This window comes from Ixodes scapularis, unplaced genomic scaffold, assembly GCF_016920785.2.
Source record: "Ixodes scapularis isolate PalLabHiFi unplaced genomic scaffold, ASM1692078v2 ptg000137l_1___fragment_3__unscaffolded, whole genome shotgun sequence".
In the NCBI taxonomy this organism is placed as follows: Eukaryota; Metazoa; Arthropoda; class Arachnida; order Ixodida; family Ixodidae; genus Ixodes; species Ixodes scapularis.
In genome coordinates this window covers 832,460-859,360 of record NW_024609920.1, presented here as the reverse complement: position 1 = coordinate 859,360, position 26,901 = coordinate 832,460, and the positions used below count along the sequence as shown (strand labels likewise).

The following is a 26,901-nucleotide window of genomic DNA, read 5'->3' as shown; positions in this document are numbered from 1 at the left end:
CAGCACTTCGACTGACGAAGTCTGCAGGAACAGTTGGTATCTCGCACGTCCGCACAAACTCCGAAATGACGTCGCGGAGCGTCCACAAACAAGTCGTGACGACCACGACGACGACGACGTCGTCCCAGTACGTTTCGCAGCAAGACCGCGCGGACAGCCCGGCGAACCCGGGTTCGCCTCGGACATCTCGCTCGTCGGACACCAACGCCGGCGGGAGCCGGGAACGCTCGAGCTCGCCGCTCTCGGCGTCCAGGGTTGCGAGAATTCAGGAGAAGAACGAGCTGGCCCACTTGAACGACCGGCTGGCTGCGTACATCGACCGCGTTCGTCACCTAGAGTCCGAAAACAGCAAGCTGACCAAACAGATGACGATCCAGGAGACCCAAACACGGGAAGTCGCCAGCGTTAAAATCCTGTACGAGCGTAAGCTTGCCGACGCACGCCGCACCGTCGACCTGACCGCAAACGAGAAGGCCAAACTGCAGCTCGACGCCAAGAAGTGGCAGACAGAGGCCGAGACCCTGCGAACGAAGTAAGTAGCCAGCCCATATTTCTTTTTCTTGAGGCAATTTCTAAACCCTGCGACTTCGGCGAGCGGCTGTGGCTCGCGGTCTTTCGTTGTCTGGCTTCTAGGCGTCCGTCGCTCGAGCTGTCTTTTCGAAGCGGGGCGGTTTGTGTGACCGCCAAATCTTTAACCGGCTTCGTGAGCCTTGGAGGCAGAGTCATGATAAGCTAGCTATTTAAAGCTAGACATGATAAAACTTTAAAGCAACTAGAGAAAAAAAAAGAGCGGGGCATAAACGATTTGTCACAACTTGCCGGGTTCTCCCCCCGCCCCCCTCCCCCTTTTCTTTTTTTTTTTTGGTTCATCGCGGGTTCTGTGTATTTGCTTCTTCGAAGCCGCTTTTGAGCCGAGTACAAATGCTGTGATGACCTGACAGCTTTTACCTTGGAAAGAATCCGTTGTAGCCCACACACCTCGGGTAGTGTCAGTTACAAACGGAATGAATGGAAGCGTAACAGCTCCACTTAAAAGTGCAGGTTTCATTGATGATTCAGTCGGCCGGCTGTTGAATGACGGTTTTGCCGACCTTGACTGATAGGTGGCGGTGGTTCGACCGGATATGGCGTCAGTGTCATTTCCGCCACGCCTCTTTTCAGCGTAGCACGTTCCGTTTTCTTTTCTTGTGTGTTTGTCTACGTTTCGCAATGCGCGCAAGGAACATAAGAGTGGTAGCTCTAGGTTTATTTCTACATTTTTATTTATTTCCATCCTTACGTAGCAGCCACGCTTGCGAAATGGCTAGACTGGCTAGCAGTTTTGAGATGAACTTCTCCGGAGCAATGTCCGTGTGAAGTGGGTGGAATTCCCACTTGTCGGAAAACTCATAGTACAGTCCGGAGCAAAAGTTTGCGGGGCACGGGAGCGCGTGCCGAAATGCATTGCCGCGCCGTGAGACGGTGCTCCGCCGCATTAAAAAGCCGCGCTTTGCGCATGCGCGCCCTTCGTGATCGCAGTCATGTCTCTTTCGCTCGTTTCTGTCCGACTCACTCCTGATAACCTGAGTCGGCGCCAGGGGCGCAAGTTGATGTTTCGCTGGCTGTCATGCCTCGCGTCCTCTTCAGCTGCCTCAGCAGCCGCGCTGGGTGACTGAGCGCCTGGTTACCCCCCCTCCCCCTCTTCCCCCTACGCGACTTCCATGACAAAGCGCGGTGGCTGAGGCGGCTGAAGCAGACACACAGCATGACAACCAGCGAAGCGCTAACTCGCGCCCCTGGTGCCGACCCCTGGTATCAGGAGTGCGTCGAAAAGAAACGAGCGAAAGAGACATGATTGCGAGCACGAAAGACGCGCATGCGCAAAGCACGTCTCCTTAATGCGGCGGCGCGCCGTCGGACGGCGCGGCGATGCATTTCGGCACGCGCTCCGGTGCCCCGCAAACTTTTGCTCCCGACTGTACATGACACATTGCATACTGCATACAGAAGAGTACTAAAAGAAGCTATTATCTGGACTTGTGTAAGGTCCGCATCGGCACTTCTCTTTGTGCTATATATCACAAGGCATTCCTTTTGTTAGCAGTTAGCGATAAGTTATCTGCGTGGGTAAGGTTATTACTACACTGGCCGTGAAGTGGTTCTGGTGTCTTCGATCGTTTGCTCGGCCTACGAGTCTGCCAGCCTCTTTCGTAACCAAGTAAAACAAATTCAAAACCTGTTGCTCGATCTATGGAAACCAGTTTTGGGAGGTTCCAACAATAATTATTTGTCCTTTTTTTATTGAGTTTCTGACCTTTGTTTTACTCTAGCTCTGACGTTTCGAACACCTGCGCTCTACCAGCTTACAAACGGGGTTGTTGATTCCTTGCCATTGCATCTGCCCCTAACAAAGACAGATGTGGCAAATGCAGTAAACGGCTGATGTTTCAATGGTCTTTCAGAATTCATTTGTAGTGTTCCAGTTCTGTTTGTAATGAAGCATATAAGTGTACTCGTACTAGGCTCTCCAATTAACATTGTGATTTCACCCAAAAAGTTTTGTCGTGCACAACATTACAATAGTGAATTATTACCCAAAATAAAAAAAAAACAATTATGAGGGATATTGGACAGCCCCCTCCCAACGTTTTTATCCTCTCGTATATTTACCTCATCTTCCTTGGTGTGCTTGCACTGGTTATTGCTACAGCTTTCATTGGACAACTTCAGGGTGTCTAGTGACCGGGAATTGTCGGGGAAATTTTAGTTACTAGGAAAAATCGGGGAATTGTCAGGGATATTGTAAAAACGCGAGCCCAGTCAGAGAAAATGTGCCGGAAATGCCATCGAGTGTCTTGAGCATAGACTTGAGGACTTGGGGGAAGAAAAAGAGGCAATGGATTCTGCTTGGAGCGGAGCGCGGGCTCTGCTCACCCCCTGTAGAGTGCTACCCGATGCAAAGGGAACAGCTGACAAATCGAGTCCAAGGCTTGGATTGAACTGAGGGCACGAATCTAGGCTAGATCCAGTTAGAGCTACTAGATTTAGTAACAAAAGGGAAAGCCGCGGACTCCAATTCAATCTAAGCCGAAAGTATGGAAAAGTGTGCATCTGGCGGCTATGCCGTCATGCTGCCGTTCGGTTATTTATGTGTGTGGTTAAGCGTCGTGCTTTCATCGTGTTTCCGGAAGTGGCCCCTTCACTGACGATGTCGGCGGCAAGAAAGTGCTCGTTTAATCTGGACTTTACGAGCCCAAATATTTCGGAATATGCAAGTTGGGTGAAGCCCATGCAAAATGATCCTCAGTGTTCAATGCTCAATGCCTTGTGTTGTAATTATCTTTTATATTTACCCGCCTCTACATTGGTCAGGGAATTTCACCTGAAATTGTCAGGGAAAATCTGGAGAAGTCGGGGAATTCAAAATATAATTTGCTAGACACCCTGACAACTTTCTTTATAATTGAAGTGTAACGGCAGGTGTAACTGTAGACGCACTTCTTGCAGTCGGGGCTCGCTGATGACTTGCATTTTATTGGGTTTACATAATACACTTTCAGTTTTTTTTCTTTTTAAAATGAGCCCTATTGATCTGAAGCGAAACTGAGACAAACACGATTGAGTGCTTATTGGACTAGCTTTGAGTTGTGTACTGTGGTCACCTATCCATCGGTTTTTATCGCATAAGATAACCTATTTCAGATTAATACTTTTTGGAAGTGATGCCCGCTATCCAGAGCCATCTTTAACCGTGTGTTTGAGAAAATGCCGACAATCCTGCGAGCAGCCACTTCTCGATGTCGGAGTAGGTCTGGTCACGCAAACACTTTCAAGCCTTCAGTCTAGTTATACGCAGTTGATTGCCACTCAAGGCCCGTTCACACACTTGCGCTTGACTTGGACCGACTGAGACAAGGCCGAGTTTTAATTAAGCCTCTTGAAACGGCTTACGACCGGATGCGCAGCAATGCAGCCGATCGTGAGCCGTCGGAAAAGGCTTGAAAACCGGTCTTGTCGGACTCAAGCGCAAGTGTGTGAACGGGCCTTCACACATAAATGTGCAAAGCAGCCTTTTGCCTAACATCGTTCAATGACGTGCATTTGCTTGCAACTTTTTAACCCCGTCAGACTCGCCAAACGAGAACGCGAGTGGTCCGCAGCTCAGCAACAGGTCACATCGCTCGAATCTCAAAACGTCGACCTCCAGGGACGTCTGAATCAGGCCCTTCCACAACTCAAGGTAAGGAAAGCGGCCAAACGCTTGTTTTTACGTTAACCGTCGTTTGTCTGCGTGGTCGGCTTGCTGAGTTTTCTGACGGCTTACTTTTCGTTGTGGTGGGAGGTAACTGGCGCTACGTCTACCAAACTTCTGGACGGGCCTTGGTTTGAGTTAACATTTTGGAGCGAGAGCCTTGCGTGGAAACCCTGCACGGACCTTAGTCGCTCGTGTTGGCATTGGTCACACGGTAGCATCGTTGTGGTAGAAAATGTCTGGGCAGAGTGCAGCTGTTGATTTGATGCAGTAGTGTGGAGTGGAGGAAGTAAATGGTGTAACACCGTACCCCTCCTCAATGAGTGGAAGGAGTGATTACTCTGGTAACATCCCCCTCCCTCAACAGGGAGTAGAGCAGTAAGTAGTGTAGTAACATCCCCACTTCACTATCACCTCTACTGTGTAAGAGTGGGGCTGCTCATTGAGGTAGGAACTGTGTATTAGTGCTATTGCACGCTCGTTGCCTTGAACAAAGCATCTAAACCAAGCTATCTTTTTTATGGTCTTAGTTTTCAAGCGTAAGCTATGTGAGAGTATGTGCATGGATGTATATATTCCTCTTTCTGGAATCTTCTTTGCAAATTACAAAGCTCTGTGTAGAAAAATTTTCAGTTTTCTAGACTCCGGGTTGTGCAGACATAGATATTGTACATTTCAAGAAAGGCCAAGTCTAACTGCAACTTTTAAATGAAAGAGTACAGTTGCTGACCAGGTGGCAACGGCAGCACTCGTCTTGGTTGGTGACCACAGTCTGTGCCATATCCCGGCCCACGGTCCAGAACGGATGCAAAGCCCTTTAATTTTGTTTTGTTGGTCCACTTTTTAGGATGCGGAGGCAGAGCGGGACGCGATGGCGAAGGAGCTTGAGAAGCTCCGCAAAGAGCTGGAGGCGGAGATTCTGCGGAACGTCGAGCTGCGGAACAGGGCCAAGACTCTCTCCAAAGACCTGGATTTCCGGAAGTCCCTCTACGAGAAGGTGAGCATCAGAATGAAACGTCGCAGAGTAAGCGTGGTTCCCTAGGACCTTTCTAGAATTTCCGGACAATGGGGAGCATGTGGAAGGAGGACCCGCAAAAGATCTTGAAATTTCTTTGCATGTGAATTTAGAAACTTCAGTCTGATCGGCAACTGTGTGAATTCAGTGGGCAAAGTATGCAAAAGACTGTGTTTTCAAAAGCGTTCTGCTTTCTAATGTTAGGGATGTGATGCCATAAAATCCTGTGAACATACCCTCCTTCCGACGGGTAGCCCATTCGATTTTTCTAGCTAAATATTCATAGTGGAAAAACTCCAACGACCGCACGCGGATCGCGCGGTCGATGCGATTTCCGTTGACAAGAATCTCATCAACTGCGCGATCCGTGGGATTGGTACGCGTGGCAAGCGCATTTGTAGTGCGTTTCTTCGTTTTTTGTCTGCAATATGCAGAGATAAACACAAAGACAAGTGTTCATCACGACACCGGTTTCCGTGACTGGCAAGTCTGGAGCAGACTACTGCACGGTCATTGCAGTATGAAACTCAAATCTGCTGCATCCACAATCTACGGCAGTGGTTCTCAAATGGGGGTCCGCGGACCCTTTGGGGTCCGCGAAGCCCTGCCTGCTGGCGATAAAAGTTGTCTTTTTTCAGATTAAGAATAAAGCTTCCATTTCTTGGGTGTGTTTTCTCGTGTATACGTCAATAAGAGAAATCCACTTCACACTAGCCCTTAGTTACATCCATTTATTAAATCACTATCATAATTAATCAATAACTTTTCCTTCCCCTCACCGCGAATGGGGTCCTCCATCATATCCGCCGATCCACAAGGGGTCCGCGAAACACCAGTGGTTGAGAACCACTGATCTACGGTATCCTTTCCCGTGACAGAAAGTTTGTAGCGAATCCTCGCGTTTTCATTGCATCGTGAAACGCAAACTTGCCACATCCGTGATTCGTGGTGACGCTTTCCGTGTAGCATGTTTTATAGTCCTGGTGTTCGTCGCTAACTTGATAAAATTGCTGTGGCATCCCCAAATAGCCCACCCCATCTTTCCAGAAGTTGTCTCTATTTTGGGTGAACGTCCACAAGGAATTTTTTGCTATTTGATGTATCGGCCAGAGTGGTTCACAAATTAATTGAAGAATGCCTTAATTAAACGGGCGATAGAACAATGCGTTCCATCGGCCGTTCATTCGTACCCAGCTTTTATGCGCTCAGTTTGCTGGATCACGGAGCGCATACTAGTTCAGTGAAAACGCTATCATCGTACGTGGTACAATTTCGGTTTTGCCCGTGAGTCAAAATTCGTATCAACATAAATATTAACAAAAACAATTTTCTTTTACAATCTTTTTTGAGACATGTCCGTCCAAACCAGGTAGAAAAGAAAATTGCCTATGTTTAGTGTCCCTTCAAAAACGTACTCCGGCAATTTTTTTTTTTTAGCTACCCTAAGTAACTATTTTTGCAATCGCTGGCCTCTACCCTTTCCGGTATGCCATTCAGTGTCGCGAAATTAAAAAAAAAATGACCGCATCTCCACGTGGTGAATGATATTGATTGGGATAAAGCTCTGCTGTGCGCTGATGATACTAATATTTTTTTATTGCTCATAGTTAGTGTTGAGTTGCGGGTTGCGTTTCGACTTCATTGTTACTGCTTTGTGGTCGGTGAAATGCGGGGCCAGTGATTCTTCTAGCAGATCAGCTTGGATCCGCTAGAAGCCGTGGGAACGGATCTCCACCGCTTAAGTCAACGGTCCATGTCAGAAAGAGAATATATGGTATGGAACGTAGTTATATACGCATTTGAGCATTTCACCGCAGCGCCCTCTCGTCTATAAACGTTGAGCCAATGCATGCAAAGTTTAACGCGATTATATACGCATCTGACAGCAGCGCCCTCCTGTATAGACGTTGAGCTGCTACATGCAACGTTTTATCCATGACAAACCCCAGCTCTTGTGTTACTACCACATCTCAGAGCCCCCTACTTGTCCCGCAGTCGTGGCCGAGTGGTTAATGCGATGGATTAGAAATCCATTGGGGTCTCCCCACACGGACTCAAATCCTGTCGACTGCGCAAACATTGTTTTCTTTTTATGTGAGCACAGACGCCGGCCGGACGGACGGACGGAGAAGGCTAGACCCCAAGGAGCTTCGCCCCTAATAGCTATTGTGAAATCGGCAAATAAAAATGACTCCAAAACCAAGATTCAAATATACCCTCGCTTTTCAATGCCATGACATTAGGGGAAAGGCAGGCTTGCAGGTTGAGCGGGCAGTCTAGGAATTGACTGTGCCCAGCGTTCGTTCTGTGCTGCTGGACAAGGACTGGAGCCAACTTCCAAAGCATTCCTTTGACACCATGAAACTAATCTGTTGGGAATAGTCTACAGCCCAAAGAGCAAACCCCTGCCTTCCCCTGAGGTCACCTCTTCATTGTGGCCAGTAGACTCGCTTTGAAAGACAAGGTGAGGATGACAAGTTCAATAAGTTCAATAGCGGAATTTTTTTTTTATTTTGGCACAATATTTGGGTTACTTTTTCAGTGATCTTTTTTGGCGTGTTTAACGAATTTCCAGGCAAATCTGGCACTACGACGAAAATGCCAGAGGACACCTTCAAGGAAACGACATCCATGCCCCCCCCCCCGCCCCCCCCCCCCCCTAAACCTTTCCTTGCCCTGGCGTGGGTGCCATTGCTCAATGCAGGAGCTCCAGGAGGTGCGCGTGGCCAAGCAGACGGAGACCACGGAGATCGACGGGCGGCTGAGGGAGGGCTACGAGCTGCGCCTGGCGGACACGCTGGTGAAACAGCGAGAACTGTACGAGTCGCAGATGCAGCTCGACCGGGAGAAAACGCAGAACATCTACGAGAACAAGATGCGTGACCTGCAGAGACTGCTCGAGCAGAGCTCCAGCGATAGCTCCAGCAAGATGGAGGAGATGCGAGCGTACAAGTCGCGCATCGAGGGACTCAACTCCAAGATCTCGGAGCTCGAGTCGCAGGTCAGGGACGTCTTCCTTTTTGTGCAGAATTCGTTGGGGTTAGGGTGTTAAGAATAGATTTCGCAGGCTCTATTGTGCAAACAGACCTGGGGTCACAGATTGCATCCAGCGCAAACTTCTAGCACAAAGAAATCGAAATCGCTTTGCATTGAATTCTTCTTTAAATTGAGTTAGGTAATTGGCACGACACGGCATCACTTTCCACACTATGTTTGGCGGGAAGATGGACGTCGGGTCAAATCACGACAATCGTGCGACCTCAGTTTCTCTGCTGAATTTGGAGGAGAAATATATGTTGGGAGTCGAAAATTTCTTCACATAAATTTTTCGGGGAAATGGCGTGCGAGTCCTCCGCAGCAGTTGCTCAAGAATTTTTTTCGTCGAGTTTATTGAGCGCGCTACACCTCAGAGTTAGAGCCATGTAGAGTTTCTAACACAGAAACAAATTCTGTGTTGGAAACTCTGCATAGTTGTAGCTCTGAGGTGTACTGCACTCAACGATGTAGAGATGCGGAGAGCTTCATCAGCGGATGAAGCAGAGGCCGGATTCTCAAAGCGAACTTACGACGAAAAAAATGCGTACTACAAATTTGAGAGAAAATCCGTATTCTCGAAACGAAATTGTCGTAACTTTTGCGCAGGTTACGACAAAATTCTACGACAGCTCCGAAGCTGTCTTACGCCCTTTCTATGATCAAATTAACATGGCCGACAACGTCACTCAGTTGCTCGTTCGCAACGACCCAACGGACATTTCTTTTTCTGCCTGCTCTTCTTGCGCGTCCCGACTTCAAGCAGCAAGAAAAAAATGAAGAAGTACTTGAAACCGACCACGACGAACATGAACGCGGGATCCACAGACACCCGGAAAAGGCAACAAAGGCGACGATCCCACCGACCAAGCGAGCTCGGCAGAATATATAGGCCTAGCAGGCACTCCGACCCGTTCCGGCGCAGCATTGCTCAGACGGTCCTTGGCCAAGACCGTCTGCCCACGACCGGCTGGCTTGCTGAATGGAATATGCCCGCGCGGCCCTTGTGGACACTGCCGTTTGATAGCTTAACTAAATTTCAGAGGTCAACCGATTCCCCTCATCATCTCGATCACCTTGTTTTCCGAGGCAGCGGTGACGAACGCTGTCGTCGAAAAGGGACTCCTCGATTCTATCTCCTTGTTTTGTGTTTTATAGAGCTCAAATAAACGCCGTATGGATTACCTTCGCAACACGGTTTGTACACTTCCTTATTAGTATGCCATTTTTAACTGTCGAGCTGTATATCCGTTTGTGGGAGCTACGCGATGCCGGTCCAACCTTTCTTTTCCGACTGTCATGTCAGTATCGAGTTGCAATCGTAGAAGATCGGTTCCGAAGCGCTTACCGAAACGCAATCTGAATCCGGCACTTCGATCAAACGTATTGCTGACACTCTCGTAGTTCAAACGTATTTTTTTAACGTCGGCTCGCTCCTGCAATTCCAAGGCCGCGAGAAACGCCGCGGCGGTTTGTTTTCTTCTACGTCTCTTTGCAAACGACTGGCACGGGGCTTTTACCAACGATGACAGTTGTGTTCACTTTGTAGCGATCGAGTTTGTAGCAGTCAACGAAGCGTTTAAATCGTGTTAGCGTCGATATACCACTGCACGGACACGAACCCCAGACAAGCGGTGGTGGAAAGGTCGCCCGTGTTTATGAGAATCAGCTTGAACACTACACATTTACACACAGACAGGACAGGACATACACAGAGATGTCTATCAACGAGTGGTTAGCCTGTGTTTGTTATTAACAATCCAAGTGCTCCGAACTGTGCCTAGCTCTCTAATTGGTTGTTCGTTTTGCCGAAGACGCCGTTGCCATAGCAACAGCACCGGAAGTCATCGCTTCTCCGTAAGAGGTCGTAACTTTCCTCCTCTCACTTAAGAATGCGTTTGTGAGTACAGTTCTCGCCTCATCTTACGATGATCGTAACTTTACGAACTTCGTAGCTAAGTTGTCGTAGGTAAGAGGTTTTTTATGAATCTGGCCTCAGATGAGCTGCACTCGTCCTTAACAGTTTGCGGGACAACTCCGGGGTGACGGGTTATGCTCGTCCAAAATGGTCGAGTGTCGACAGTGCGCATACATGGGAACCAGGTCCAACTAGCCCCCCCCCCCCCCCCAATTGATCAAGATCAATGGGGGGGGGGGGAGACTAGTTGGCTGAACATCTAGACTTTGAGTTAACAAGCGCAAATGACTAAGGGAAGGGGACAGGACAGAGTGCTCACTTACAACTGTCGATATTATAGAGCGTGTTGAGAAAGACAAGGTGGAAGTGAAAAACAATAGAAAGTTAGAAATAAACTCTGAGCTGCTATTAAGACAAAATATTTAGCTTTAAAAATCGAAATAAACATTTTTTTTAAAGAATATATTTTAAAAAAAGTTGTAATGGCATGGATAATGAGAGTAGCATATCCCATGTCGGCGCGCTACAGTCCATGCCAGGCGTCATGAGCATTTATTCACTGTTGCCTTCAGGATAGACTTTCTAGCCGCACAGTGAATAAACTGCTCATGACGCCTGGCATGGACTGTAGCGCGCATTTTCTTCTTCTCCTCTGGGTGCCGACATGGGATATGGTGCTCTCGGCATCCATGTCATTACAACTAAATATTCTCTCTTAGTGGCAGCTGAGAGTTTATTTCTATCTTTCTCTTCTCCTTTTTCACTTCCACCTTGTTTTTCCCTACATGCTCTATTAAACTGACAGTTGTCAGTAAGCCCACCGTCCTGTCCCTTTCTTCTCAGTCGTTTCAGCTTGTTACTAAGTCTAGAGTTGATGCCCAACATTTTCGGTACTCAAAGACAGTTCAGGTGCGGTGCCTCGACCAAGTCTCCAACCGGTGTTTTAACAACGTCCTAACAAATGACCTTAATTTCCACGCAATGACTCGTAGAAGTTTCGTCGCCCTCCACGGTCGTGGCGGTGTCGCAGCAGTCGATTTTCAGTTCTTCAGTTCACGGAAGCTTGCCAGGGGCGGCACAGCCGCGCCATTTGGATACAATCACAATTTCCTGCGCCTGGCGGTGCCAAAAGCCAGAAATCGGCCGTGATTGTGCCGCGCTGCTCCGAAGATTACGGCGACGCTACGTTTAGCGGATGGCGAAACCTCAGTCGACATCCTTGGCTATTTCGTTGCCAGGTGCTGCAAGCCGCCACCCGATTCCTTGGTTCAGCCATATCTGTCAATCCATCCATCCGATGGATTCGGTGTATCATACATCCTAGCCATCGTACTGCTGCGTCATACATTGTACAGTCGGGGACAAAAATCCCCAGGACGCGCGAGCTGCGACTGAAACGCATTGCTCTGCCATCTGCCGCCGGACCGCCTGGTTTCCAGATCACACAAAAGCGCATGCGCGTCCTACTGAGTTTGCAAGCATGTGTGTTTTTCCGCTTTTCTGCGGCGCGGCGCCGAACTCGGAATCGGGCGCGTGGTGCCGCTTCGGAGATAGCGCTTGCGGCTGACGAGCGTCTGCTACACATTCCAAAACTGGAGATATCGCCTGCGGCATTGTGCTGCATTTCGCCGTGTCAGCGCATCTTGCTTTATAACCAGCTGGGCTTATCGCTCAGTTGAGCAGCCGTGACGCCCTGCTTCATAGTTGCCATGTCAGTAAGCGCGGTGAGCGCTATCTCCGAGGCGGTACCACGCGCCCGATTCCGAGTTAGGCGCCGCGACGCAGAAAAGCGGCAAAACACACACGCTTGCAGGCACAGGACGCGCATGCGCTTTTGTGTGATCTCGAAACCAGGCGACCCGCCGGCGGATGGCAGAGCGATGCGTTACAGTCGCAGCTCGCGCGTCCTGGGGACTTTTGTCCCCGACTGTATATGTACAGTTATATTGTACGCATACAATGTAGCATCTAAAATTTGTTGCCGAGTCTTGCCCCTCCGGTTTTAATTACATTTTTTCTAAAATAAATTTCTTTCTCTGAGCGATTTGAGATATATTTCGCACTAAAGTTTAATGCAATTCTTTCCAACACTTGTAGTACCAACCTCATTGGTTTAAGTTGAACTCGTGTACAACTGGCCGAGATGCTTTGTTAAAATTTAATTTAATTACCTTAAAGAGCAACTGAAAATAAAGTTTTTTGTTGTTTTATTTCTAAGAAGGTATGCAAAGATTTTAACGTTGAAAAAATTGGCATCTTTTGCTTTTCACATTGTTCATCTTGTCACAAAGAACGGAAAACACACCTCCTTCCTTCGAAATGTTGCGATTCCGCCGCGTAATCGAGAGGTAAAAATTAAAATATCCCGCGACCTGCAGCCGCGAGCGGTGGCCATAGGAAACAGGTTGCATGACGTGAATGGGGTGTCTTTTAGAAAGATGGCAAGTTGTGCGAATACCTGCTCGATAAAAAGTCACTTTTTTTTATAAATCTTGTTGTTTCAACATGAATATAAATGTGTCAAAAACCTGGTATCATCGACAAATCTTTTGTTATACGAAGTTTTAGTGGCGCCATCTATCCTAGGTCCACAAAACCGTCAGCTCTATCTGCTACCGCGAACAGCCGCCAGAAGCCGGAGGGGGACAGAACCGGAAGTGGATAGCCGGACCCGGATGAAACCTTCATCCTTTCACCATATTGCTCGCGTTGCGCTGGCTGCGCCCGCTAGCACGTGGTCACGCGGTCGCGAGCGAATGAGTTATCGCTGCCCATTGATGGCTCTAAAGAGGAAGCTTCACCGGAACCCCGCGTAAACCCCATTGACGTCACAGCGCACGTGACTAGGAAGATGGTGAAGGAGTTGAGAGGTGCCGAAAACCTGAATCTTTGTCCATTTTTAAAATAAAAACTGGGACATGCAGGCAAAATCGGTTTTTCTTTACTTCAGATAGGTCAAGACACGAAGTCCCAAATGATTTAAGCAAAGCATTGAAACTGTTGCAGAGCTCCTTTAAGTAAAATTATAACATGCCTGTGAAAAAAAAATTTTTTGCGGAAATAATTTTTTTAATGCAGTATCGACGGTGTGAGATGCAATTTAGTTGGTAGTCGCCTTGTTTCCACTCGTTTGTTCTCGGCATTTCGAGCGTCTGGAGAAGTGGATCGGCTTGACCATCACGTTAAGGTGGAGAGAGTGAATGACCATTTCATGATGTCGTGGTCTTTGCACGCTGTTGTGACCGAGAAGCTCCCCAGGCCAGGGCAGGAATCGCAGGACGACTCCTGGTAGGAAGATTGGGAAGAGACCGTGACTTGAGTCTTCCGCCGCAGAACCTGTCCCTGACGGCCCGTGTGCGAGACCTGGAGCGTCTGCTGGACCAGGAGCGGGAGTGGCACGGCCGGGCCCTGGTGGCCAAGGAGGAAGAGGTCTCCCGGTTGCGGGCGGAGATCGAGGACCAGCTGCGGGAGTACCAGAACCTGCTGGACATCAAGGTGGCTCTGGACCTCGAGACTGCCGCGTACCGCAAGCTCCTGGAGGGCGAAGAGTCCCGGCTGCACATTACGCCCAGTGAGTCCGTAGAGTTTATGTGAGAATCTCGGGGTGGGGGTTCGCGATGGGAGCAGAACGCGGCGAATTGCGTAAGCGGTGGAGTAAGTAATCCCGAGTGAAATGAGAAAAAAAAGCTACAGAAGGGCGGAAAATGAGAGCAGACAATAGGTTGGCCGGGCTTTTGCTAGTACAATCGTTAGGGCGCTTGTAAAATTTTTGTTGTATAGAATGTCATACGTCTGTGTTTTTCTTTGTGCAAGTACGAAACAAACCTGCAGTAGGTGCAGACCTTGCAACTGATGCTTTTTTGCTTCTTTGTCTGAAAGCGTTGCCAGTGATCTGGGCCCTTGGGGAACAGCCATTCCAAACCGGCCCAAATGCATGCGACGTTTCCCCGTGGAAAATTATATTAACTCTTAAAAATGATCTAGAGGAAAGGGTTCCATGCATTTCGGCCACTTTGGAATGTGGTGGTCCCGATAAGGCCACGTTGCTGGTGTCGCTTTGTTACACAGAAAGAACTTCAAAATGAGCAGGGAAACCTCGCCCGTCGTGGTTCTCTTTACGCAATGCGTAAAAATGATGTTGGCGACCCTTTGGGAGCAACTCCGACTCGTCGCAGCGAAAGAAACTCGCCTCACCTATCGCCCTATTTTTTTTCCCACTTTTTAATCGCCCTTGCGGAGACTCTTTCCAGGCACCGCACCACCACCACCCAGAAGACAAGGCTTGCACATTACGTTGTCTGCTCTTTTCACGTAGGATCCCGGCACGGGATTGTAGGCGCACAGGTGCGATCGCCGGTTTTCCTTTTTTTTTTTCTTAGAATCAAAAGTGCTGCCGTCAAAACTGCTAGTGTAGGGGGCACATATTTGGGAACGCAACGTGAACTGTAAAACGCAAAGACCACTAGCGTCCGTAAAAAGTAAACTGCGAAAAAGCAGCATTGTCGTGGTGGTTCTGACGACATTGCTCAGCGCGCATTAACGGCGCAAAACCAAACTCCATACAAAGGACGCTGCCTTTCATTTTTTTTGCGCCTCCTTTCTTGTGCGCAATGAGACTCCTCGCTTTTATGCCCCTCCCCTTTCGTGCGAAGGGACGGATTTTGTCAGACTCGCTCGTCGTGTAGCGCAGTCAAGGGCGGGCAATGGAGGCGAGCGACGCGTTAACCGTGCCGCACACACGCGATTCACCGTGCGAGATGCGAACGATATTTTGTTTCTCTCAGGCGCATCTACCAGCGGGGCTGAGATGTACACCAGTCCGCTGCTCCGAGGCGCCAAGCGCAGGCTGACCTTCTCCCACCGGGAGGAGCAGTCAAACTTCGACGTCCAGGTCTCCGCATCCGCCAAGGGGGACCTGGAGATCTCGGACCACTGCCCAGACGGAAAATACGTCATCGTAAAGAACAAGGGCACGAAGGTTGGTAAACGTCGCCCTCTTCTGCCATCTAAAGCCTATAGACGTCTCCTGGGTAAGGCCGTGGTGCCGAATTTTCGACGTCTTCTGAAGGGCAAACGCGGGGGCATAGGGTGGACCCAAGTGCTGCGACGGCGTTTAGCCGACGGTCAAGTTCTAGTCGATTAAAGACAAGTCTTCGTCAGACGCGTATATGGCACTTGATCAGTCAATGCCCCGTGTTGCCTCTTTAGGCGGCGTTTAGAATTCATAACTGCAGCCTTGTTATCTAGGAGCTGTAAGGCCAATGCTTGGAAGCCTGTGACATGAAAGGGAAATCACGTTTGAATTGCACAGAGCCTAACACTGTCTTGTCGGAAGTCGGAACAGAACCAAAGGCTGAAACAAACTCAAGCGGATATACTCGGAAGTGTGAGGTCACAGCACATTTGATGGCGACACCGCGGAGGCGCCAATTGTTTGCTCGAAGAGACGCCAAAACATAGGGCCAAAACGACGGGGCTCGCACGATGACGCGAGCCCTGTCAAACAGGACCGATCCGGGTTTCCTTGTTCTCCCGTGCCTATTCAACGCCTGTGGAGAGCGGGGCAACTGAAACGGTCAGGTTGTGATCCGTTGCCACCACAAGTGGCGAAACTCGCAAACACGCCGTCAAGAAAAACGCGACATCACTAACGCAGAGAGGCTCGTTACAAACCTGATCCTTTTAGTTGCCCCCGCAGGAGTTGCATAGGTGCGAGAATAAAGGAAAATCCGGTTCAGCAAAGTTTGACAGGATTTGTGCGCTTGTAGCTTGCCTCAGTACTTTCGCGGAGCGGCGCTGCTTTTAATTCAGAGTGACGTGACGACATTCGGTTTAATTTTTCTTCAATAATATGTTGGTGCTTTAAGAGCAAAATATTGGTGTCTCTGGTCTAGCACAAACGTGGTTGACATTTCGACAATAAAATAGGCGCTCGAATATCGTCGCGCTATGTACTTGAAGCCGCTTGATATACCCTATTGGCTCGTGGCATAGCGACATTAGGACTTCAGGTAAAACAAAGTTTAACACATAGTTGATTTCTTCTGCATTCTTTCCCAAGCTAAAGTAATCGTCGTGTTCGTATGTCTATACAGTGGGAAGTAGTCGCTCCGTAGACAGGAAATTTAGCCAGTGCAGTACGGCCACCAGCCTGGGGTTTTTTAACGTGCATCACGCAGTAGTGACACAAGGCTGCACGCCGGTATGGTGCTCATTCACATTAGAACGGACAAGAGTGAATTGAGCACGTGATCCTTGAGCTCTGCGGCACGAATTTTCGCTGCACAAGCTGCAGTACTTTCATTCTCTATGCTACTGTTTCCCTGCCCCTCTCCTAAGAAGCACGGGCATTGTTATCTGTAGATTGTGTTGTCTTTTACTTTCAGTGTTTGAAATTCCATTTCTATTTTCGTTTGCGTTGCTCGCAGACGTCTGCAACGATTGAACACATTCGCAGTTAGCTTCACCAAGGCAAAGTTTTTTCTCGAATCTCGACAAATTGGAGCAGCCTGGTATGGGTGGTGGAAATAAAACAGACGCTTCACTCTCGGTTAAGTGCGAACATTCCACGGCATTTTGACATCTCTAAGTGAAATAAAAACCTGTGCAAGTTTCCGGAGAACAATTTGGTGCTCGACTTTGCTTTTCGAATTGCGGTACAAGATTGCCAGCTCAGCTGGCCACTCGGTTTGCGAGAAATATTTGGGATGCTCTCCTTTTCGGGCTCGAGACTCCAAGGAACAGGCTCCACTCCCCGTAAGCGACGGTCCAACCGCGCGTTAGCTGATCCTTGCAGGTGCGCCTTCGAGATATATATATATATATCTATATTTTTTTTTTTTTTTCAGGAGATTCCATTGGCTGGCTGGCGGATTGACCGGAGGTCCGGCAACGATGAGTTCACCTTCCGGTTCCACCGGACCCACGTAATCCAACCGGGAACCACCATCACGGTTCGTTGCAGTTCTTGAATTGTTTTTCTTCGTCGAAGGCACTGGTTCCATTTGTTTCATAAAAGTAGAACGAGGCTTTCGTCAGTTCAAACTTAGTCTTTCATAGAGGGACTGGCGTAAATACCCCCTGGCTTGCTTTTTTATGGGCGACATTTTTCGAAGACTCAGTTTTTCTTTAAGTCCGACCACAGGCTGCGCTACCGTCCTTCAGTGTCGGTTGAGCAGCGCCCGAAGCGCGTCGTCCCTGCACTTGTTGCCTTTGCGCATCTGCCATCGTCGGCTACACCAATCGCGTGCAGTGGATGCAACGAGGTCCCACTTTTTTTTATGTTTGCGATTGGTTAAGTTGGTGATGGCGTATCCACAAAGACGAGCGGTGTAACGGCGCGGTTTTGGCTTTGCTCGATTGTCTTCGTCGAATCGTCGCGTCGGCTGTGGTAGGACTCGCAGTGAAACGGTGCATACAGTGGTCTCGCGATAATTCAACCTAGAAATTTTCGTACTCACTTTTATTTCGGACAAATTTAAATATTTTGCTTTTCCCGCTATGTTTTGATGCATTTTTAAGCTGCTTAATTCAAGTGGAGCTTTCGCTTAATTCGTGCCATTCGTTCATCGGGAGTGGGCCTGGCCCCGTTGAGGGCACTCCTTGCCAAGCACCCGTGTGCTACGGAAAAGCAGTACCCGCGAAGCTCGCGGGCATTGGTTTTCCGCTGTACGCGGATGTTCGGCGGGGATCGCAGGCATTACAGTCCTGACAATCTGCTTTTATTAATCGTGTTTATTTATTTATTTATTTTTGTGGAGGATTGAGAATAAACAAAGAATATTTGTGTCTATCGAGCTGATTTATAAATTCGCTCGGTGAGGATGGCTGGGCGTCTCTTTGGGCTTAATTTTGCGTCAAATCTGTCGTTTTCTTTTGCCACCCCCATGTCGGCATTGGACTTTCTGAGGCCATGGTTCACGGATATAGTTACATTAAAACTAACAAAGCTTAGAAGGGGACAAGTGAAGGTTGGGCACAACCTTCACGAGTTCAGCTGAATTTTCGTTTAAGCATGGTAAAACGGTAGTAAAAGGTAGTGATGGGCCAAACTTTTGCCGAATCGAAAGTTTGGTGCCGAATTTTCGATTCGATACATTGTTATTAGGCTTAGCGTTGATATTTAGTTTTTCTTGGCAAAAAAAGTGTTTTTTTTTCTTAACCTAAAAACGACACCGATACAATTATCTTGTAGAATGTCATCTTGTTTAGTAAAAACTGGGCTTATATGCATTATATGTTGTATTTGTGTGTTTACTGGCAATTTTAGTGACTCATTGCAGGAGTGGCGTGACAGGGAGGTTGGGTAGAAGCGAGCGTGGCGCAGTCACGAATCACGCTACGAGTTTCGGTTTTAAGGTATCATCAGCGCAGGCCGGCGTGTGTGTGCACATTGCTAAAATGAAAGCAATAACGCTGCGTTCTTGCTTTCTCTGGGAGCCACCGTTTTGTGCGGGAAAACGAATGCAACGGTTGCTGAGTCACTTGGAGTCGGCTTTGCATGAAAGTGTGCGTCCCATATTCACAACGTCTCGTTTTTAACCTTTAAAATGCCGGTTTCTGGTGTTTAAGAATACACGAACGTTTCGGAAGATGGGGAGAGTGAATGTAAGATGTGCAATGTCGAGCATTGCAGTTCCGTGTTTAGTTTTATGCAGACACATGAAAATTGCGAGATAACACTAATTGAAGAAGCAATATTTTGTTGTTTGAGCCGAAAAAAGAATTGTTATAATCGCGAGGAGTGCTTTAAAGTAATTGTGGGACAATGTGTCTGTTTCAGAATACACGGCATCATTCGTCACTTGCGCAGTGGACTGCGTAAATTACTGGTCGATCTTCTATTCTTGAGGCAGAAAATATTGAAGAGGACCACGCTCGATCACAAACGCAGTTACCGTGTTGCCTACCCCACACCGCGGCGTAACCGCTGGTTGTACTACGCTGCACGATGGTAACCGCACGACTGCACAGCGTCCATTTGCAATCCAAGGCTCCGTCGCGTTCTCGCGCGTGCGCAGACATTTTCCGAAGTTTTGCCGAATCTTTGCCGAACTTTGCCGAATCTGAAGTTGAGCAGATTCGGTCCATCACTAGTAAAAGGCTCGAAGAAACTATCCGATAATCGGTTAGAAATTATTCTGCCAAAACCGCTACTGGCTTTGAGCTTGACCAATTCTTTATGCGTGTGCCTGCTTTACATTGGCCTGGGTTGAGGAAAGTAAAATCTGTTTGGTACTTGTAGCTATTCCTATAGCAAATCGCTACTTTGCCTTATATCATAAGCCCATAGTGCTGGTAGTGGAAATTGAAGTCTCAATAGAAACCCTACCATAACATTTTATTTTCGTCCTCGTAAACAGACTAGGCAGACACCGTAAATCCGAGCGAGGGGAAGACTGGCCAAGGAAGACCGAACACCGGACGAAGGACAAACAAAAAAACTTGGGAGTTTAGTTTGTTCTTTGTCCGTCCTTTCCCTCGCACCAGGATTTATTATGCCCTTCTCAAAAAAGGTGAACCGCCTTAAAAAAAAAAATGCTTGGAACGGTCTTCTACTATAGCTTTTTGTCCCATGAATTCAGTCATCGCGCTTTTGGACTGAAGTAAACGTAAACCCCATATATTTTGAGATGTGTGCGCAGCGATTGCCGTAGGGCATGCGGCGAGCCTTGCCGCCAGCTGTTATCCGTCGAAGACATTGCGACGTTATAGTCGTCCTCCTGCACAGTGCCGAGCAGAGTCATTTGACCGACGACGTCCCTTTGGTTAGTCTCGCAGCGATAACTGTTCTGGGCTCTTGCCACCACTTGACATAACGTCCGTTGTTGTTGGCAATGTAGGACGTCCGTCACCAGTGTTGCAAAATCTTTAAAAAGATTGCTCGCCGCCCACGGGCATCAAACCCGGGTTCGCTTCGTGCGGAGTTGTTGATGCCACAGCATCAACAACCCGCTCTATACCGGAGGCTTTTGTAGCACCACCGCACGCGCTCTCTGGAAAAGAAAATAAAATAGCCGATAACAGAAGGCGGTTGTAGCACTGTCAATGCCAAGAGCTCGTGCAGGGGAAAGCGCTTTTACGCTATCCGGAACAAAAATGATACGAGCGTTTTTCAAAACAAAATATTCGGATGCCTATTTCGTTTTGTTCGCTTTTGTTCACGCACCCCACGGTGTTTGAACGCGACGCCAGTGCCCGACAACTTCGCCATGTCGTGTCGTGGCTGTCGCTGCGACTCTACTGTGGATCAACGCGGGATTCCTGAATTTTTTTCTATCCGCCTTCACGCTCTCCTGCTCTCCGCATGCAACGACGGGCAGGGCTACGTCGAAATTTTAATTAGAGATTTTGACACTCCTAGTAATAAGATCGAAAGAAAACTTAGACATAATCTTTAAAATGCCTACATTAAAACATTCAGTTTTTTGCTTTTTTTTTCTCTTAAAGAACTGTTTTTAGCTTCTCTTTCAACCAGCTTGCCCACATTCTTGCTTTAGTATACCTCCTTTGCGGTGAGATGACCACGACTCATCCGAAGCTGGGATGCTGTGCAGGTATGGAGCTCCGACGCCGGTGCAGCACACAGCCCTCCGTCGGACCTGGTCATGCGCAACCAGCAGTGGCCCCACGTTGAACAGATGCGCACTGCCTTGCTCAGCGCTGATGGGGAGGAGGTGAGCGCCTTCGGTTTAGTGTTTTGCCATTGTAGCTGGGCTGCACTATAGGTGTAATTTACTTGTAAAGTTGCTCGTTCAGTTACCACCTTTAATAGGCCTCCTCCATCTGTTCGAAAAAGTGCCAGTAAAGTTAAAACTAAATCATCTAGAGCTTTCTTTAGAAGAGCCTATGTATTGCCCGCACGTTGATTTTGTGTGAAAACCTGTTAAGCAGCTTTTAGCCTTGTTATTCATATACTGTTAAACCATTAATGTTTGAGAGCCCCTAATTTTCGAAATACGCGAATTGTAAAATTGGTTTTAGTGGTTTTAGTTTAGTGGTTTCTATAGGTAAATTCCAGCATTAAGAAATCGCGAAATTTAATGGTCGCGAATATGACCCCGCAGTCCAATTGTCGAAAAATCGGGGCCGCGAAAATAAAGGGTTTCACGGTAGCAGAAGGGAAAATAGTTATTCATAAGACACTTGCATGTAAGATGTCATCGATGTGTGAATTTAGAGGGTACAAGCTTTGTTTTTCCCTTTGAATTGTGGTATTGTGTCCTTTTTGGTGAACACTGCTTGATTTATCTTTGATTCGACACCCAGGATAACCATTTGCACGTGTTCATGCTTGTCTTTCTTCAGTCGGCATGTAGTTCAGGAGTGGCTTTTACAATGAGCTCTTCCCGACATTTCTATTGCCGTGTCTGGTTGCTGTTCTGAGGGGCTGACATTTTACTGTGATTTTGTCTATCTCCATATAGTGCTTTAAAACTTTTCTTGTTGTCCCTGGGCTCTATTTGCAGGGGCGGGACAGCTGCACCAATTGTGCCATTTTGATACATTCAAATTTCCTGCGCCTAGCGGCACCAAAAGCGTGAAACTGACAAACTACGCTACGCTCTGCAAAAAATCACGGTGGCGCTAGATTTAGCAGAAAGTGAACTCTGTCGACAACCTTGGCTATTTTATATACCAGGTGGCGCAAGCTGCTGCCAGATTCTTTGGTTCAGACGTATCTGTCCATTCGTCCATCCGATGGATTCAATGTACACATTCATAAATCCTAACCATCGTGTCGTTGCATCATACATCATACATGCTATGATGTATGGTGCATGTAGCATTATTGAAGAGAGTCGTGCCACTTTAGTTTTAATAAAAATTTGTTCCCAAAATAAATAAAAAATCTCCCTGTACAATTTCAGGTACTGCACAGTAAAGTTCTATTCACACGTAGTCTAGCGACTGGGAAAATTGGGAATTGTCAGGGAAATTTTAATTACCAGGACAACTCGGGGAATTGTTAGGAATGCTGTAAAATATCGAGCCCAGTCAGGGAAAACGAGCCGCAAACGCCATTGAGTGCCCTGAGCAGACTTGAAGACTTGGGTGCAGAAAAATGGGCAATAAATTCTGCTTAGAGCGGAGCACGGTCACTGCTCACCCGATGTAGAGTGTGCTACCCGATGCAAAGGGAACAGCCGGCAAACCCAGTCGAAGCCTTGGATTGGGTTGGATTATATGGAGGGCACGACACTAGGCTAAATCTAGTTAGAGCTACTTGATTTAGTAACAAATGGGAAAGCCGCAGACCCCAATATAATACAAGCCGGAGGTATCCAAAAGTGTCCATTTGGCGGCCGTGCTGCCATTCTGTTAGTAACAAGGCGTGTGTGGTTGAGCGTCGTGTTTTCATCGTGTTTCTGGAAGTGGGCTCTTCACTGACTATGTCCGCAGCAAGAAAGGGCTCATTTATTCCAGACAGGACGAACCCAGATATTTTTTAAGATGAAGGTTGGATTAAGCCCATGCAAAATGATCTTCACACTGCTCAATGCTCAATACCTTGTGTTGTAATGGTCCTATATATTTAATCGCCTCTACAGTGGTCAGGGAATTTCACCTAAATTTGTCTGGGAAAACCTGAAAAAGTCAAGGGATTTCAAAATAATTTGCTAGACACCCTGTATTGAATACTTCCCAGCACTTGCAGTACAAACCTAGTTTATGTTCCACCAAAGTGAAATGCTGCAAATAAAACTGCTAAAGTAATAAAAAACCTCGATGTCGGCACCTGTGCACGCGATTCTGCATTTAGGGGATGAGCTTTCGTAGGTGTACTCACGGTCGTACACTTGCGGCGGTGACCTTGCGAAGCGGCTTCTTTGCTGCGGTAATCCTATGGAAATGACCCTCGAATTTCTTATGTTGTCATGTTGAAGCTCTCGGCCACATTGAAGCTCTCGGCCACATTGAAGCTCTCGGCCACATTGAAGCTCTCGGCCGCATTGAAGCTCTCGGCCGCATTTAAGCTCTCGGCCGCATTGAAGCTCTCGGCCGCAGTCCCGTTGCTCGCGCACGATACGAATGACACACTCCGCTGCACACATTTTGAAAATTACCTGCAGGCAGGCCTCGAGCACATTCGAAGCACCTTTAACACATATGCATGCTTCGAACGTGTCTGCAGACGATGTTTGTATGACCCACGTGACGAGGCAGTGCATTAATTGCAAAGTCTATTTTTTATCATGAATTAGCAGTGTAACCGGAACTCTAGCGCTTCTGCGGCATGTTACGGCTGACGAGTTAACGCTCACTTTCGTTGCGCCCCCAGGTGGCCTTTCGGGAAAACCGGCGGCGTCAGTTCACGCGCCTCTCGGAAAGGTCGTCCGGCGCGGGAGGATATTCGACGGGGCGTGAGCCCCTTTTCCACGAGCACGTGAGTACCTCTTCTTTCCTTCGGTTTCTTCAATGGGGCATGACTTCTTAATCTATGCAGGAAAGAAAAATTAATTAAAACAATTTGAAACTTTTTCTAAGAGCATATATATATTTAAACTGGGTTCCGGGGACAGGAGGGTTTGCCCAGAGTGCCCCAGCAAGTTTGAATTCCGGTCGGGGTGGTTCCATTTTGAAAGCTTCCCCCGGTGATCGAAATTAATCATCAATTATCCGCAGGGACGTGACAGATGCCCTTTGTTGGTACAGCACGTGAAAGCGCGCCTGGTAGTTGTTCTCCATTTTAAGACTTGTTTTGGCAGAACCAACCAACTAATTGACGCGTGACAATGAGGTGAACGCTCGCTTATACATGTATTGTTTACATTGTAGGCTTGTTTACTGCTTCATCACATTCCAGGGGCACTAAATCATGTTCCGCGATAGTCTATGACCACTACCTCAATCTATGGGCTCTAAGCGTGCTAAGAAACCAAACATCATTTCCATGCGTGGCGATTCCTCTCAGATCGGTATAAAGGTTGATTACCCCGGAACTATCACCAACACCAGAGGCCGCCGTCGGACAGGAGCTTATTTTTTTTTCCGACTGCCCTCCGGCGTGTGATAGTTCTGAGATAATTGACCTTTGATACCTATTTTAACTATTTTTAATCTGCTACACATAAATGTAATTTATTAAGTACGTTTACTGCTTGTAGATTGAGTTGGCATTTAGACTACCGTAGAAAGCGGTTCAGCGCACCTTTAATGCCAGGACCAATAGGGGTTCATCAAGTTTAGAATGTTTGATACACCCAGTTTTTGGAGGAATAAAGCAACACCACCTATAGTGTTCAAAGCCCGTGTGCCAGCATTTCGACGTCGCAGCGAGCTATTGCTGGGGTCTAGTTGCCGAGCGGGCGCTATCCGGGCGCGATAAATTTGCGTGGACTTAATCCAAGGAGGCTGTTGGCAGGCCTTGATTATTTTGGTTCGTGCTGTCTGAACTGGCATTTCGGTCTCCGCAGCAGCGGACTTGCACGCCTCTGGCGGTTGAGAGCATTCTAGTCTACCCAACGCGGGACGGGGCTCTTTTCTCTTCGTTGACTTTCATCAATTGGAAGTTTGTATCGTTCGGACTATTTCAGCAGCCCCCTCAAAATTCGGATTAACGAGCTTTTACTGTAATAGACCGTTCTGGCCGGACAGTATGACTTCACTGCATCGAGTGAACTTTGTCAGCACAGACGACAGCTTCTCCAGCACTCTGCCCGTGCGCAGCGTCCAGACGGCGCGAGCCCTCCCCTGCACCGCCGTCTGCCTCCCGCCAACTAAAGTTCTGACGGCGTCGCGCATGTGCCGAACACTTGGAGAGATCGGTCGGTTAGGGTTGTTGTCCTTGTTTTGAAAACGCATTAATGTTGCAAAGGCTCGTTGCACGCCGTGGAATTCACGAACTTTGTAGGGCCTGTCATACCCGACCCTCGTCCTCAAACGAGGGTTAGCTACCTTACCTAAAGCAGATGCTTCTTTTTTTCCTTCAAGATTTCGCTTTTGCGAAAGCTTTGAATAAGCCATTCTGCATTTCTTGGGCTGCGAGTGGCTATGGTGTTGGTGTTGGTGCAGCGATGTTGAACATCGTGCATAGCAACATGTTTTAAACTTTTTGATTGCTCTAATATCCATGAGAGCATGCATTTCTTGTCGGTAGGTGTTACTTTGGCCCATGTTCTGCCGGCGCTTTGCTTCCGGTTATATACTGCCACCATCCCAGGAATTCCGACGAACTCCAGTCATGGCAGTCTGTCGTAAAAATAGACTACGTGAGTTTTTTTTTCACACATTAACTTTTGCTTTTTGCGGCCTTCGCAGGATCCCAACGAGCCCAACCGCTGCTGCGTGATGTAAAGAGGCAAGAAAAAAATGAAAAAAGTCATTAGATCCTTAGTGCCATTTATTTTATTGGTTATATTCCTTTTGCCTTTCTCTGTACTTCTCTCTTGACCCACCTGTTTGTGACTGCAGTTGTTTTATCCTTAAAAGAAAGAAAAAAAAATAGCTTAACGTGTCCCCACATAACCTGTCTAAAGCATTTCTGTAACTTGTTAACTTCATATTCTAACCCCTTTGTGTGCGTGCTTTTGTTGCTGTCGTTTCATGACTCATGTAACCTACATCATGTTACATTAAAGTGCTGTCTTGTTCGTAGTGTAGTGCTTGTTCGTTTAGTTTTGTGGACAGGGGAACCACATTACTTGCAGCAAACCTTGCGTGGTGTTTGCTATGGTTTTTCCAAACTTTTTTCCTGTGTTGGAGATAAAACCTTCAGTTTTTAAACCCTAATCGCTTTAGAAAAAGGGTGTAACTTCAACATCACTGCAATAGGTTTCGGGAGGACATCATTCTGCAGCCCTGGCAGCAGTTTCTGAAGCTCTGGTTTCGCTAAGAATTTTTGGCCAGTTTTTTGGGCAAGTCGACTCCGGTGTGTTGCAATTATAAGCGCAGGTCGTACCAAGAACAACATAAGTACCTTGTGAACCATTATTCTTAGTTTGCCAACTGTACCTGTGAAGTGCTTTTCACCAAAAAAGCAGGTTGCTTTTTTTGTACGTGGGCGACACGGGGGTTAATCTGTTCTACGGCAGACGCGACTTTGCCCTGCAGTTTATTGGAATGCGGGCAGAGTGTTTTGGAGCACTTGATTATGGATATTTTGACTTTGATCGTTGTCTTCGGAAATGTCTGTTTGTTTGACCTCGCAAACAAAAAAAAAAATTACCTTTTTTTCACAATTTTGTTTGAATTTATTGTGTGTTACATCGGAGCACCATATTTATGCTTGGTTTTTAAACTGCCCAGTTGAAATTGCTGCGTTTGGACAGTTTAGTGGTTGCACTGGTTGTTCAATGATGTATGTTAATCAAAAACATCGCAGGCAAGGCTAACGTGTTGTTTGGGGTTAGTCTCTAGATTTTCTTTGTCAGGGGAATATGGATCTTGTCAATCATTTCCCTTCACTCGCGATTTTAGCAGTTGCAGAGTTCTCGGGTGTGTACACTTGTGCGCAGTCGTGGATGTTAATAATTGCCAAGGTAATTGCACTGCCGACACAAATACCATTTCACCTCCTCCGCAATCATGGCAGTGAGTTTCGATCCTAAATTTTTTTTGCCAAAGTTTCTGGTTACACTCTGTGTGAACTGCTCGATGTTTTGCCCGCTAGATTTTTTTACAAGCTTCTTAATACAACGTAACTGTCGAAGTTCTTCAACAGAAACCTTTTTCGACTGTTGGACGTAGAGTCCCATTTAGTTT

The 26,901-nt window shown here is 47.5% G+C and overlaps 1 protein-coding gene across 1 annotated transcript; it reads left to right on the top strand.

The window, feature by feature from the left end:
* Positions 1 to 26,206, top strand: LOC120846564 (lamin Dm0-like). The gene is made up of 10 exons (XM_040218377.2): positions 1 to 532; positions 4,108 to 4,219; positions 5,079 to 5,228; positions 7,951 to 8,247; positions 13,531 to 13,768; positions 14,982 to 15,175; positions 17,046 to 17,150; positions 20,754 to 20,873; positions 23,480 to 23,584; positions 25,459 to 26,206. The coding sequence occupies exons 1-10, from the start codon at positions 66 to 68 to the stop codon at positions 25,492 to 25,494; spliced, it is 1,824 nt and encodes a 607-aa protein (XP_040074311.2). The 5' UTR covers positions 1 to 65; the 3' UTR covers positions 25,495 to 26,206.
* Positions 26,207 to 26,901: the final 695 nt, after the last annotated feature.